This window comes from Meleagris gallopavo, chromosome 30, assembly GCF_905368555.1.
Source record: "Meleagris gallopavo chromosome 30, MGAL_WU_HG_1.1, whole genome shotgun sequence".
Lineage (NCBI taxonomy): Eukaryota > Metazoa > Chordata > Aves > Galliformes > Phasianidae > Meleagris > Meleagris gallopavo.
In genome coordinates this window covers 2468422-2484034 of record NC_139433.1, presented here as the reverse complement: position 1 = coordinate 2484034, position 15613 = coordinate 2468422, and the positions used below count along the sequence as shown (strand labels likewise).

Here is a 15613-nt window from a genome sequence, read left to right as displayed (position 1 = left end):
TTGGTTGGAAGGGAGGAAAGATTAATTCCTCCAGGGTGGAACACATAGCTGCTATTGAGAGATGAAGGGATACTGAAAAAAAAATCAAGGAAGGAGGATATTGAACAAAAACAGCAAAAATTCTGTTATTTTCTACTCAAAAACTGGTCGGGAGTGCCACCATCAAGCACAGCAATCTGCCCTTCCCTGCCTGAGGCTCAGAGTGCCACAAAATGCCCATCCTGGGCCATGTCAGTCCTCCCATGTCTATGGTCCTTGGTCCTCCACCGATCCCCAGCTCCAGGACCCCGCAGATGCACGCAATGAGGGCTTTTCTGCCAGCCATGGGTGTCAGCACAGTGGTGTGGGCCTCCACGGTCTGTGGGTACTACTGCCTATGGGTGCCACCACCCATGGGTGCCATCCTCTTGGTCCCATGAGTCACCCTGGGTACCACTGCCTAGGGTCCTCATTCCCATGGGTGCCCATGGGTTCCCAATGCCCACAAGGTGCCACTGTTTCTGGGTCCCAATGGCCCATTCTTCCCCATGGCCCATTCACTGGATCCCACAGCCCACGGGCACTATCATCTCTCAATGACCCATGGGGTCCCCATGAGGGGAGAGGCAGAGGATGGTGATCATTCTCCACTTTGGGAGCGCACACCAACACCTGACTCAAAAACACCCAATTTCCCATTGCCCAAGGGCTGCCACGTGCAACCCCATGGACACCAACCCATTTCTCCCACAGTTGGTCCCAAAACCCAACGGATTGGAGGCGGCCACGCAGCAGAGGCAGCACAGGGATTCGTATATAGTAAAAAGTCTTTATTAAGAAGGCTTTGAAGTCAAAAAATAAAACTCTTGATACAATTTTCATAACCGTCAAGTCAGCTCAGCAAATATATAATCAGTACTTTAGCCATGTAAGGTTAAAGGTCCGTTATTTTCTTTTTAAAATAAAATATATTTTAGTTTTTAAAATTTATTCAATAAAGTACATATTTTCCTATAAATTCCCTACATATACATAAAGAGGTAAAAAATAAAAAAATAAAACTAGAACAACAACAAAAGAAAAAAAAAAAACAACAAAAACCAACCACGAAACAAAAAGGAGATATAGAAATCTGTCTGCTTTTCTTTTTGCGACGTGCTGTGTTCACCCCTCCAACCCCTCGTAATGCTTTTTGGGCAGTTTTCACATTGGCAAAATAGAAGATAAGACCTGTGTTACAAAAAAAATATATATATATTTATAGAACCGTCAAGAATCATCCAAAAAAATAACTACATACAAAAAGAACGACAACGAAAAAATTATAATAATAATAGAATGCTTTTAAAAAAATAAAAGACAACCCTTGCGTGTCCTAAAATAAAAAGTGCAACCGGACCTTTTCTTTCTGTTTATTTAACTTTGCAAACTGAATACTGTTATTTGGAAAGGACTGTTGAAGAACAGCTGGGCTTCCTCTCCCCAGCCGCCACAGCCGGGCTAAGAGTTAAAGCTATTCTGTAAACATTGGGTTCTGCTCCTCTCTGCGGTTCTGCGTCTCTTCCTCGTCGTCTTCGTCTGCCCCTTCCTCCCCAGCCCTCCCAACCCCTTTGCTCTGCCCCCTCCCCTCCCCGCGATCCTGCCCTCCGGCTTCCATCCAGCGGGAGAAAAATAGCATCTCCATCCCCACCCCTGCACCCCCAGTCCAATCCTTTAAATAAAAAGGGTTGACGCCGACAGTTGCGTTGATGCCAACGGTCGCGTTGACTCCAATGGCTGCGTTGATCTCAACGGTTGCGTTGACCCCAATGGCTGCGTTGACCCCAACGGTTGCCTTGATGCCAATGGTTGCGTTGACCTCAACGGCTGTGTTGACCCCAACGACTGCGTTGACCTCAACCGCTTCAAGTCCTTAAAAAGTTGTGTTGGAGGGGAGGGGAGTGGGGCTGCTCGCCGCGTCAAGCTGGCCCCGGCTAGGAGAAGATGTGGATGGCTTGGGTGGCCGGTGTGTGGCACGCGGGGCACTCGGGCTCGGCCTTGCCACAGATGCGCATGGCACACTCCATGCAGAAGAGGTTGTGGCCGCAGGGCACCAGGGCGGCGATCACCTCGCTCTCAAAGCACACCATGCACTCACGAGAGCTCTTGCGATGCCCGTCGGAGCTGCTGGAGTCGGTGGGTGAGCCCGAGGCGGCCGAGACGCTGCCGGGCAGCGATGAGGAGGAGGAGTAACCCGTGCTGGTGGAGAAGGAGGAGAGCGAGCCCTGGGTGGGCAGCCAGGACAAGGTGCTGACGGGGTTGCTCTGGATCCGGCGCGCCAAGGGGTGCTCCAAGGCCCCTCCGGTGCTCTCGGGCAAAGTGGGTGAATGGCGTGGTGTGGCCGTGCCGCTGTTGCGTCTCTGCGAGCCGCCGAAGGCTTGCAGGGGGTTGGCAGCACGCTCAAAGGGCGACCAGATGGCGGCGGCGGCACTCGGCGTCGTCAGGTCCAAGGCCAAGAAGTCGAAACCGAAGTCGCATTCCTCCGAGCCCAGCGGGGCCGGCGCATCGCTGAAGGTGAATCCACCGCCGGTGCTGTAGGGGCTGGTGGGGCTGTTATCTGCCACCCGCCCGCTGTAGAAGGACTCGGTGGAGGCGCTGCCCAGGGAGCTGAGGCTGTCGTTGCGCAGCGCGGCCGCGGGCCGGCGGGCCGGGTGTGGAGCTTTGGCCCACAGACCGGCAGAACCACCCTGCAGGTCCAAGCAGACGTCGGTGCCGTTGGTGTGGAAGTCGTTTTCGGCGTTGACGTCGACGAAGGAGCCTGTCCGCATGGTGATGTGGGCCTCGATCTCCTCGCGGGCCCGGTCCACGTTCTCGGGCATTCCCGTCACCTCAAAGACGGGCTCCTTGTCACGGCTGGGTGTCACGATGTAGGTGTGCGTCTGCTGCTGGATGCGCTTGATGGTGGCTCCCTTGGGGCCCACCACCAGCCCCACCACGCGGTATGGGACTCTCACCTGGATGGTGGTCTGGCCCGGTAGGTTGGGGGGACCCTGCAGGGCACCCGTCAGCCCGTTCACTTTGTTGCGTGTCGCTCGGATCATGGAGAAGTGCTCAGCAGCTGAGAGGATCTCCCTCTTGGCCATTTCCACATCCTCCTTCCTCCCGGTGACGATGAAGATGGGTTCCTCGCCCCTCACCGGCGTCTTGATGTATGTGTTTGTCTTGGCGCGCAGGGCTTTGATTTTGCAACCTGGAGAGTGAAGGAAAAGGGGAAAAAGATGATGTGTCAAAGCCAAGACCTCGTGGGAACACAGTGCCCAGGAGGGAGAGATGCAGAGCCAGCAGGACCCACAACTAGCAGGACTCGGCAGGTGCTACAAGTATCCAGCAGGTCCCAACAGGACCCAATAGGACCCAACAGGTGCCCTGGTTCTGCAGCTGCAGCCCAGACACCCTTGGAGAAGGCTCTTGCTTCACAACTCACACCAGCTGCTCAGCCAGGAAATGGCCCAAGCACAGCAGGAATGGACACAGAAGGATGGGTGAACTGGGTGGCACCGGCAACCCATCCTCACCCATCCCAAACTCCAAATGGGGGGGACACCAAGGCAGGAGAGTGCCAGCTGAGATGGGGTTTGCTGCCTTGCCCAGCCCCAGTGATCACACCCTCTGCCCACTCTCCAGTGCACACTCCATTGCACAGCACACCCAAAGCATAGTTGGGATCCCACAGGACGGAGGGAGCAGGGGCAGAGCCTGAAGCCCATCCCTGTGCTGCTGCTGCAGATCCCCATTCATAGCACCAAACAGCTGCACGGCACCGGGAGAGCTCTGCGGTGCACACAGAACAGCAGCTGCGAGCGTAAGGAGAGCTCCTCCTCCTCCTCCTCCTAATTCCCAGCAGCAGAGAAAAGGGAGCCCTGGGGGGCTACAGCACGACCCCCAGCAGCCCCATCCCACGCAGGGACATCCCCAGGGAACCTAATGGGGGACAGAGGCAGCAGAGCCACAAACAGCTCCAAAACCCCGCGTGCAGCTGCAGGACAGAGAGAGCTGCTGGGGATGCAGCCCTACGGATCCATTCCCACCCGGTTTCAGCCCTTCCTGCAACCCCAGAGCAGCCCGGGTCCCAGCACTGCTCCTGGTGAAGCCGTGTGCGGCTGCAGAGCTCGCCAAGGAAGAATGTGGGTGGAGAAGGGTTTGTCGGCGCTTTTCCTAATTTAGGACAGCAACTGGAAGGTGTATTTATGGCTGGGGGCAGCGCAGGGGCGGGGAAAGCAGCGGCCCAGTCGCTGGGGCTGGGCAGAACCAGCAGCCACCAAAGACCCATTTATTATTTTTAAGTGCCAGCACTGCTGCAGCCTCACGCTGCCCTCCCAGCATCTGCTGTAGGGCTGCCCTGCTCTGTGCATTGCAAATCGGGGGAAGGTAGCAGCAACCCCACATGTGGGGTTTGTGCACACACGGCCACGTGCATCTCAATGGCTGGGGGAGAGGCCAGGAAGCAAAAGGGGAGGAAAAACCTGCAGTGCTCAGCTGCTAAAAGCACCAGGTGTGATTTGGGGATCGAGGATCTGAGGGATGGGGGACCTTGATGGGTTCACAGCACGTTTGGGGCTGAGAGCTTCGGTGCCATCACCTTTGGGGACACAGCAGACGCATCCGTCTGCAGTCCCAAACTCCACCCGAAGCAGAGAAATGGTGCTGGTGCCCGCTGGCTGCGGGATGGCTGATCCCTAAACATCCCGGCCACCCCGTTGGACTGCAATTTGGTGACACAATTAAATACACCACGCACAGCGAGCCACAGGGTCTGCTGGCCCCACAGTAAACCCATACAACCCCACAGCATCAATAAATACCCCACACTGGAAGGGTCCCATCAGCATCACAGAGCCCAACACCACCGTGTCCCATCCCCAGGCAGCTCTGGGAAGCGCCCAAAGCTTCCACATCCCACCTGAGGTGCACCCGAACTGCACAACACATGGCTTCACCGACAGCCCGCAGCGGGGGGAATGCTCTGTACCAGCAGGAGCTATTTTCAATCAGTCCCAACACGCCTCCAGCCCAGATGGCCACATCCTTCTCGAGTCCACACGGCACAACCCCAGCGATGGGGACCCGGGATGGAGTGGGTCCCCCAGCATCGCCTGCATCCCGCTGTGATTTGGTTTGCTGGGGTGGCCCAACGTGCAGCAGTCATGATGAGGGATGAGGAAAACAAGGTGCCAGACTTCTCTACGAGGCTATAAATAAGGTGGCTTTAAAAGCGTTGCCACAGATCCAAAAAAACTCTAACAAAACGGGGGGAGCTGCAGCCCACAAAGACCCCTCCTGACGCATCCACACCGCTCAGGGGGCTCCTCTGTCCTCACCCTGGGGGTCTCCAGCACAGACAGCATCGCCACCAAACGACGACCCGGCGATCACCACTTGGATGCTCCCCTCCAAATCCTCCCAAATCCAACTCTGCGCCCTTTTTGCCCTCTGCTGCCCTGCACGCAGCCCCATGTGTTGATGATGTGGAGCAGGACGTCGTGGCACTGTCCCCGAGCTGGCTGTGCCACGGCCCCTCCACGCACTGCCTGCACATGGCCCTGGGAGCTGTGCTCAGAGCAGGGTCACCCTCAGGGACGTGGCACAACTCAGCGCTCAGGATGCTCCATCTGCCCTCATCCTGATACAGGGACCCCAATGCCCACCCCGTCCCCAAATCTCTCCATCTCCAGCACAGCTCCCATCACCTGGACACCGCTGCCCTATTTCTGCTGGTTGCAAAGAGCCAAACGATCGGTGCCCACAGCATTTGGAGCAGACAATCCCTCCCACGGACGGAGTCATGACCAGGCTTGCACGAGGAGGCACAGCCACGTAATCCTGCCCGGCCGCGTTATGGGGTGGGCATGGAGAAGAGCCTGGGACTTTGGCTCATGTCACACAAGTACTGAGATGGCACCGATGCACTCCGTGCAACAAAGGTTTACTTCCTGAGCTGCTTAACTTAGCTCTGGAGGAGAGAGATAAAGAGAGAAACAGGAGAAACTGCAGCCAACACCCTCTGCCATGCATCAGCCCATGTGGGATGGCGCGGCGCAGGTCGGACGGTGCTGCCAGATCACTGCAGGACCTGCAGCTCTGCACTCAAACTCAGGGCAATGCAGACTGCAAGGACAGGAACACGGGTCCCACAGCACCCAAAGTGCCGCCCAGCAGCGCGCACAGCCTGCAGGAACGCTGACAGATCTGCACGGGATGGGGACACGCAGCCCTCAGCCTGGTATCACCCCAAAGCCACCGCCCCAAAGCGCCGCCCCAGCCCAGCATCCCCGCAGCACACGTGGTCAACACCAAGCTGGGGATGTGAGGGACCTCAATCCCTGTAGCAGCGGGGCACAGGGAGGAAGAGGAGGCTGATGGAGGAAGGGCTGTGCTGGGTTTTGAGGCCCCAAAGCCACGCTGGCCTTGCACGTCCCTCATTTAAACTGGAAGAGAGCACGGAGACACCCTGTTCGCACTCCTCGTGGCGCAGGGATCCTTTCTCCATGCCCACCTCGTGCCCAAATCTCTCCATCCCCAGCACAGCTCCCATCACCTGGACGCTACCGCCCTATTTCTGCCAGTTACAAAGAGCCAAACAAACCCCTCGGTCCCATCTCACAGCACCAAACCGTCCCCAGCACACACAGCACTGCCGTGCTGGGCAGAACCCGCAGTGCCGAGCGCTGAACCCAAACCACCCCACCACCCCAGCATGAGGTGGGGGGGGGGACACAGCACAGAGCCAACAGTGGTGGGGGGGCCAAGAGTGGGTGCAGAGATGGTGCACATGGAGCACATCTCAGAGAGAGTGCAGCAGGGGAGGCTGCAGCCATCGGTGAGCCCAGGTCCCCATTGGTGACCCTGGGACCCCATTGGTTGAGCCCAGGACCCCGTTGGTGAGCCTGGGACCCCATCATTGAGCCTAGGACCCCATCGGTGAGCTCAGTGCCCCATTAATGAGCCCAGGACACCATCGGTGAGCCCGGGACCCCATTGGCAAGTCCAGGACCCCATCAGTGACCCTGGGACCCCATTGGTGGCCCTGGGACCCCATCAGCGAGCCCAAGACCCCCAGTGGTGAACCTGGGACCCCACCAGCAACTCTGGGACCCTATCAGTGAGCCCAGCACCGCATTGGCGAGCCTGGGATCCCATCAGTGACCCTGGGACCACATCGGCGAGCCCAGGACCCCATTGGTGACCCTGGGACCCCATCGGTGAACTTGGGACGATGCAGAAGGGCAAGCAGGCATTGTGACCCTTCTTGATACAGCACGAGCATCCTCCACGTGAGCCCCAACACACCGAGGGGGTCCACAGACTCCCATGGAAGCACGGAACCACGTCTCCATGCTGAACACAGCAAGATGCTGTCCCGGCATGGGGCACAATGTGATGTGCAGCTGTTCTTATCGAGCTCTCGCCATCCTGGGCTCGGCGGTGCCATATCTAAAGAGGGTCAGTGATGTGAAATTAAGGGGTGCCAAAAAGTTGGGTGTCCCGGTGCCGACCGGGAGCGTGGTTGGTGGGGAAGCAATGCAGGCCAATGGGAAGCGTAGAGCATGATGTCACCACGCTAATCGCAGCATGGCTCGGGCTAACAAAGAGAACAATGAGGCTGCCCAGCTCCCCTCTTCTCTGCTGGAAAAAAAAAAAAGCCCCCCCAAAAAATCCCCCCAAGCACAGAGAGATGGATGGGGATGGAGGAGGAATGGGATGGCTGAGATGGGGAGACCTGGGGTGGGTGCGTGTGTGTGTGGAGGGGGGGTTTGGGGGGAGGGGCAGCCCCCTTCTGGTTTTAATTCATTGGGGATATTTAGTGTTGTGAAGGTGTAAGTGAGCGTGAGGGCTAATGGGGAAGGGGGGGGTTTGGTTGGGACAAAGCAATGTGTTATGGGGTGAAGCGTATGGGGAGGGGGGGGTGTGTTTGAGGGGGAGTTGTGCACTTTTGCAACGGATGATAAAGGGAAGGGGGGGGAATAAAGGGTGAAATGGGTGGGGGGATTGTGGGGAGGTAAAGGACTTGGAGCAAGTCTAGAGATGGGCTGAACTTTTGGGTGGTGGGGAGGTTTGGCTTTAGAAGCAAGGGGGGGAGGGGGGGAGGGGAATGAGACAAAGAATGAAATTGACCCAAATGATGATAAGGGATGGGGGGGGTGGAAGCCTCAGCCCCGGGGGGGTCCGAGGAACCCGGAGACGCCGTACGGCGTCTCCGGGTTCCTCGGACCCCCCCGGGGCTGATAGTATGGTTGGGATAGGGCTAAAAACACACAAAGAAAACACATTACCTTGACGGCCCACGATTTCAGCGACGTGTTCGGAGCTGGGAACGGGAACGCATTCGGTCATATTGACGCTTTTTTTCCTATTCCCGAGGATGTTCATCTGGTCGGTTAAAAGAGGGGGGAGGTGGTGGTGGTGGTGGTGGTGGTGGTGGTGGTTCGGTGCGAAGTTGCCAAAAACGGATGATGATGATGATGATGATGTTGATGATGATGATGGTGGTGGTGAAGAAGAGGTACCGGGAAGAGTCGGGTTGTTCCCGGGGGGCTCCGGTTCCGCTTCCCCACCCCCTCCTCCTCCTCCTCCTCCTCCTCCTCCCCCCCCCGGTTCGGTCGTTTCCTCCAAACCCAATAACGATAATTGATCCAAGGCGAATCTCAAAGCTTCTTCTTGCGTTTGAGACGGCCCCTCCCTCCTCTCCGTTTCGGTCTCCGGTTCCTGCCCGGTGCTTACGATCGACGGTGGGGTTGGAGGAGGATTTAATAAAGCTAAACAACGAGGGGGGGCTCGACCAGCCTCGCCTCCGTCGGGTTGATAGATGGAGCCGGGCATGGCGGTGCTGTGCGGTGCTTTGCGGGGCGGTGGCGGTGCCCGGTGCCCGCCGCACGCCGCCTCCCCCCCCCACCCCGCCCGGCCCCGCGCCGTTCAGCCCCGCCCCCCCCTCCCCCCTCCCCCTTCGACGTCAGCCCGCCCCGACAATGGGCCGCGCCCGGCGGCGCGCGTGCGCGGTAGCTAACCGGAAGTGAGGCGTGGTTAAAGGCTTTAAGCCCCGCCCGTCTACTTCCGTCACCACGCCCACTTTTCCATCCTCCCATCCTGGCGGGAAGCGAGAGAGCAGGTGGGGGAGGGGGGAGCTGTAGGATGGAGTCGGAGTCTCCGTGCTCCTCGGAGTGTTTCCTTTGTGTGTTTTTATCAGAATCACAGAATGGCCAGGGTTGGAAGGGACCTCATGGATCACAAAGCTCCAACCCCCTGCTGCAGGCAGGGCTGCCAACCTCCACATTTCATAGCAGCCCAGGCTGCCCAGGGCCCCATCCAACCTGGCCTGGAGACGCTGATAGTATGGTTGTAAATCATGGGCTATCGTGGCTGGGATAGGGGAGCACCTCCACTGTGAAGAAGACAGGCTGAGGGAGCTGGGCTTGTTCAGCCTGGAGAAGAAAAGGCTGCAGGGTGACCTCAGTGCAGCCTTCAGTACCTAAAGGGAGCCTGCAAACAGGAGGGGAGTCAGCTCTTGGAAAGGGGAGATAACAGCAGGACAAGGGGAAATGGTTGGAAGTTGAGGGAGGGGAGATTGAGGTTGGATGTCAGGGGGAAATTCTTTACAGAGAGAGCGGTGAGGTGCTGGAACAGCTGCTCAGAGAGGCTGTGGATGCCCCGTCCATCCCTGGAGGTGTTCAAGGCCAGGTTGGATGGGGCCCTGGGCAGCCTGGGCTGGTATTAAAATGGAGGTTGGTGGCCCTGCACGTGGCGGGGGGTTGGAGCTTCGTGATCCTTGAGGTCCCTTCCAACCTGGGCCATTCTATGACTCTGTGACAGGCAGGCACCAAGATACTCCCCTCTGTCTTTCTCCTGAGCTTATCTTTGTGGAAAGAAGGACAAGCAGATATCTGCAAAATAATGATCAAGTGTGGAATAAGTTAATTAACTACTGATTTACACTTAGGCAGCAAAAATTTATGTTTGTCCAGTGTTTCCATGTTTAGTGAAGCGTCGAGAAGATTGTGAACCTAAAGTGCTCAGCCAATGAGGAACTAGAGGAGAAAGAAATAAGCATCAGGAAATAGGGAATAAAAGATGTAAGACTGTTTTCCGGGGGCTCTCCTGCTTGCAGGAGTCCCGCCATTGCAATTGCGAATAAAATCTGCTTTATCAGAGATACCGTCCTAGAAAATTATTTGGATATTTCCAACAGAGCCCAGCCATGCTGTGATTCCATGCTTCTATGACCATTAAGAACCCTTCCAACCCTCCCACTGTCTCCTCCCCCTGCAGCCCCAGCAGCAGCAGTTTGCATCCCCCGGACCTGGGATGGAGATTCACCCATTCTCCCCTCTGTGCTGCAGGCCCTCCCCAGCTGTGCATCAGCTCCCTGCAAAGCATTCACCTCTCATTCATCTGCCCCACCTGGGCATTCCCAGCTCTTCCTGGCAGTGACTGCACACTCACTCACCCAAACGCTATCAAGATCAGTTATTAGCTCACCCACTGCCTGAGATACCCACCCCATCCCGCTCAAAGTCCACAGGCCCAATTCTCAAGCTTTATTTTTGCCACTTTCACACCATTCTCTCACCCCCGTTCCCGTCTATGGGACCACTTCAGCCATTCGGATTGTTTTCAACTACAAGAACCCTCAGTGCCAGGCTCGGAAACCCCCACCTCAGAACCCCCCTCACTGTTTGCCCTGCACACATCCCAGTAAACATTAACTCCTGCAGGTCAGCGGCCAAACAAGCAGCACCAGCTCTGCCCTTGTGCTCCCAAGGTTTGATCCATGGGGAGGGACTTCCAGCCCATCCTTGTGATGATCCCCTTAAACTTCTCCATCATCGATCCAACAAGATAACAGCCATCAGGAGCTGCCTCCTCCTTTCCATTCTGTTTAGTTGGCAGCTGCTGCGATGCTTCATGCAATGCCTTGCTTCTCTCCTCTTGGTTACATCCCGGTGCTGAGCTCTGAGCTGCTGGTTCTGCGCGCTGCACTGCTTCCTGTCACCATTTCACCATCAGTCTGCGCTCATCCCCGCCTGCCCTGTGCTCACTGCACCTTCCCATCCCATGCCGTGAGCTGCTGAGGGCTGCAGGGCTCTGGGTTGGATGGGAGCAGCTCAACACCTGCTGCAGTTCTCCGCTAAGGGCAGATGTGGCAAAAGCAGATCTGACTGCGAGACATCTCCTCCTCACACTTCCCAAAATATTTCATTTAGTAAGCTGAATCACCCCCATCAAACCACTAAAAATAGTGGCTTTTCCATTACTTGCAATGGAACGGTGCAACCTCTCCATTCTAAGCTTCTCTTATTTCCAGAGATTGTCAAAAAAAAAAACAAAGAACCAAAAAAACCATAAAAAAGCCCCACCAAAAAACTCCTGGAGGTGGTCAAGAACAGCGGAGATGCGGCACTTGGGGACACGGGTTGTTTTTCTCAGAGGTCTTTTCCATCCTTTGTGGTTCTGTGCAGTCTGAACCGATGCCATGGTGAAGCTCCATAAGAAATGCTGGGCATGGGCTCCCCAAGTCACCCCAGCAACTGCAACAGCAGCTCCAAACTCTGTCACTTTTGCCCACGCTGTGCTCTCAGCCCTTTCTGGAAATCACTGCGTCACGTCCCACAACACCTAGGAAAGTGCCAGCTCTTATTTAAAGTGGGTTTTTTTTGTGTTTTGGGTTTTTTTTTTTTCTTTGGCAAAACTGGTTTCTAGATGTTATGCCTGTGCTCTGTTCCATTTTCAGCAGAAGTAGCTCATGCTTTCTTCTTTCCTTCGCTTCTTAATTTCACTCGTGACCCTAAGTTACCTTCTTTTTTAACCTGTGTAATTAGCTAGTCCTTAAAAGACTTAGCTTCATTAACAGAGAACACGGATTACATAAATTAGACAAATTCTTTAGCATAACTCCACTTGCCTACCAAAAACTCCACCACAGTGAAGAACATCTGTGGAGTTGTCAGTCAGTGGGCACTGTGGGATGGGCTGGGTTTGGTCACCTTTAAGGCTGAAAAAGACCTCTTTGATGCTGTGATTCTAAGATCCAACTTCCCTGAACACAACTGAAAGGAGAAGGCTGGCACTGCTGCTTCCAAGCCCACCTACACAATGCTTGCTTATGGTTTCCCCGTTTCCTATCAGGGCTCATTCCCAATTCCCTCTGCTGCTGCTGCTCTGTAGCCATTTGCCAAGCAGCCCCAAGTTGAGGAGCTGCCCTCAGAGATGCTGTGGGTCACAAACCTCTCAGCTGTGCCTCCAGCACAGCCCTTTGTTGGCTGCAGTCGCTGTGCAAAGAGGGCTCAGCACTGTGCTGGCACTGTCCTCAGCTGAGCATCCTCAGAACACAGCTGTCACCCAAAACCATCCCCTGCATGCATACAGGGAGTTAAGAACGCTGAACTAAAGCAAAGCAGAGGTGTAACAGCACATTAAGCCGTTTTCTGGATGTGGAAATAGATCAATATAACTACAGCAAAGTTATTATTACCACCATAGCTATGCAAGTGTAACTCCCTCCATAATTCTGAGACAGCCTATTTCAGGTCAAGTGTGCAAATGCACAACTTGCAACACCCTAGCTAGAACATTTATTCTGTTACAAAGACCAAGCCCTAAGGAGAGGATACCTGAACATACAGGGAGGGGAGAAAAAAAACCCCCACACTTGTCTCCAGCGCCTTTAATCACAGCACATTAGCCAAATGTGATACACAGGATGCAGCATTTAGGTGGGGAGTGTGTTTTGCAGTGGCTCTTCTAAGTCTTCAGGAGCTCTAACTTGACTTTCTGCACTGTTCTCCAAGCGAAAGAAAGCATGCAAACATCATGCAAAGAATACATGCTTTGAGCACAGCGCAGGAGAGGTGGTGCAGCCTGGAGAAGAACTATAAAAAAAGCCCTCGGTGGTGTGTGGGAAGGCTTAGGGGAATATTTCAGCACATCAGGAGCTGAATCACTGCATGTAGGTGGAGCCAGACAGATTGACAAGATCTGCAACTTGAAAAATGACCTAAGTCTGAGATCAATCATCTCACAAAGTCGCTGACGGAGGGAACAACAGATGGATGTGGATGGAGGTGAGGAGGCTCAATGTCAGCGTGGCGTGGAAAAAGGCACTGGGAACACACACTGTGCTGACCCCTCGTGCGACCCCAAGCACACAGGGATGCATTCTGTGCAGTGTAAGAGGCTGAGCACACCTCTTCTTCTGTTACCTTCCAGCATCGCCACCAAAACTTTCTCTCCTGCTGCAGCAGCACATAAAAAAGGCACTCTGGGGGAAGCTGTGAGCAGACGTCTCTTTGCCATGCATGAGATTAATGAAGGATGCAGCTTCCAGGTAACGACTTCTGAGAAGTTGTGGAGCAGCTCTTGATGCAAAACTATGAATTAATTGCACATCAGATAAAAGCATGAAAAATAAACGATTGTAAACCAAGCTTTCAAGTTTTACAGCCCGTCAGATCACTGCATCCCAGTCAAATCTGCTTCACAGGCTGATCCGGGACATAAAACTGTACTCAAATTACGAGCAAACCTGAGTAATAACTTCCTAATTTCCTTCAGAAAGCCCAAACTCGGCGCCTATTCATCAGAAGAGCTGTACTTTGTCCATGCAAATAAATACAGCTCTCCTCAGCCGAGCAGTTCCTGAGCTCTGCCACTAGGGACAAAGCACATACGAGGTCACTCACTGCCCTACTATTCCAGTTCTGCACGATCTCTGAGCATTTCCCTTTGTGACTCTGCACGGTACGAAGAATGCACTAAACATTAAGAGATTAATTGAATGAATTAAAAAATGGCTTGCCTTGCTTGGTAAATACAACTCATCAGCAGCCGTTGGCACTGTATCTGTATCATCAATACTCAATTACAAAGCCAGCCCGTAGCCCTGGCAATCATTTCAAATGCCATTTGGCAGGTCATGCTGGAGTTCAAAATGTTATGACTGCAAATCAGCATTTAGCAAACGCTGCTCTGTGCTGCTCTCACACACAGCAGCTGGTCATGGGGTTAAACAAAAGAGCAACGCTTTGCCCTCATCAGTTCAAGGCAACACGGCTGATCTCTGATAATCTGAGGGCAAACCTGAGCTTTTAGCTCGCTGCATCCAACCCAGGATGCTATATTCTGTTTACAGCAGGGATGCTACATATCGTGGGTCTGATAAGTTTGTGTTGTGTGCGACACCAGCCACGCACTTCATTTGATAGGGGATAATTGCACCTCTTGGACAGGATATGATCCAAAGATTTGCATGGGCATCCTGACTCCTGGAGTTTGCTCTTACGCAGCAATCCCAAATAATAGGGCTGACTGGATAGTTAATCCTAAAAACCTGACTTTTTAGGATCCCATCCTCTCTCTTCGTTTGCCCCATGCCCTCTGAACACGTTATCCTACCTTCTTTTTGAGCATCAGGCTATGTGGAACATGGAACAGGCTCTCTTTAAAGCAAGACCAAAAGGACGCGATTCAGGTGCTTGGAGATGGGTTGTCCTTTGCTACGTTCTGCTCTAGCACCTCCTGCAAAGTAGTAAAGAGTGGGAGTGAATTACAGAAATGAACAGAGGAAGCAGGAAGGCTCAGTCAGAAGGAAGCTGAGCACGTAGGAAAGATGGGGAGGGCCTTTTTGCAGCCAGGCACCTTCCACAGGACCAGCACCAAAACTCATCTGAGCAAGGAAACTTTATCAGCACAGCACACTGCCTCTTCCCTCTGCTCCTCACATTGCTGTCAGCCTGGGAGAGATCAGCTTTCAGCAAGACAGCTGCAAAATACATGTCATTTTTTCTTCCCTTTCACCTTCTTTTACACTCCCCATTCAACATTTCCTTAGTTTATACAAAGGAGCAGGAGGACAGCCTGCCAGAGCTATAGAGAAGCAGAATTACCTCCACCAGCAGCTGATAAACTGCCACTGCTGAAAAGCTTCCATTCAGCAATCTGGTTGAATGCTTTCAGCTCCCAAACGTGCCTCACTGATGGAAACACGTGTTTCTGATTTGCCACGTTCATTCCAGCTCCTCCTCTCACCCAGGAAGCAGAACAAGAGTGTGCATTTATCAGTGAATTCTCACATCAAACCTTTTTGCTGCAGAATTCCTGCTAGGAAGCCATGGGAGAGATGGAACAAAAGGCTCCACGTGCTGGGTTTAGCATGCCTGCAGTAGCAACCCAGCTGTGCCTCTCATGCCTGTTTTCTCTTCGTAATGTACTCAGTTTACAAGCAAGAAAACTCCTCCCTTCTCTTGCTCAACAGGCAGCCAAGCGAGTTGGGTTTCAGATGGGAGCTGGCTTTCAGGCAGAGCCACCGACAAGAGCTTAAACTGTACCAATACCTGTGCAAACTGGTGATTTCACTGTCATTTTTGCAGAGTAAAACTGCAAAATTCTCAAACCTCTCCTCCAAGCAGTGCTCCCTGCCACTCAGCAGGCTGCTGCTTCCAGGTGGGACACGAACCATCACAAGGAGCACAGCACTGGGCTGGTATGGCTTTTGTGAGCTCAGCAACGTGACACCATCTGCAGAAAAAGATGCATGATTGCAGCTGCACTGGGCAGAATCCTGCCTTCTCAGTGAAGATGACCACTCACAAAGCTTGGCACCATCACT

General features: G+C 54.1%; 1 protein-coding gene across 1 annotated transcript; it reads right to left on the bottom strand.

The window, feature by feature from the left end:
• Nucleotides 1-788: 788 nt before the first annotated feature.
• On the bottom strand, nucleotides 789-8925 carry MEX3D (mex-3 RNA binding family member D). Its single transcript, XM_085211405.1, has 2 exons — nucleotides 8289-8925; nucleotides 789-3208 (listed from the first exon to the last, which is right to left on the bottom strand). The coding sequence occupies exons 1-2, from the start codon at nucleotides 8833-8835 to the stop codon at nucleotides 1953-1955; spliced, it is 1803 nt and encodes a 600-aa protein (XP_085067531.1). The 5' UTR covers nucleotides 8836-8925; the 3' UTR covers nucleotides 789-1952.
• Nucleotides 8926-15613: the final 6688 nt, after the last annotated feature.

Bases quoted from the DNA above. Each gene is read 5' to 3' on its own strand.
- MEX3D (XM_085211405.1), bottom strand. From the start codon at position 8,835: ATGCCCGGCTCCATCTATCAACCCGACGGAGGCGAGGCTGGTCGAGCC. The intron at 3,209-8,288 runs GTAATGTGTTTT...TTCACTCTCCAG, and splicing joins TGAAATCGTGGGCCGTCAAG to GTTGCAAAATCAAAGCCCTG.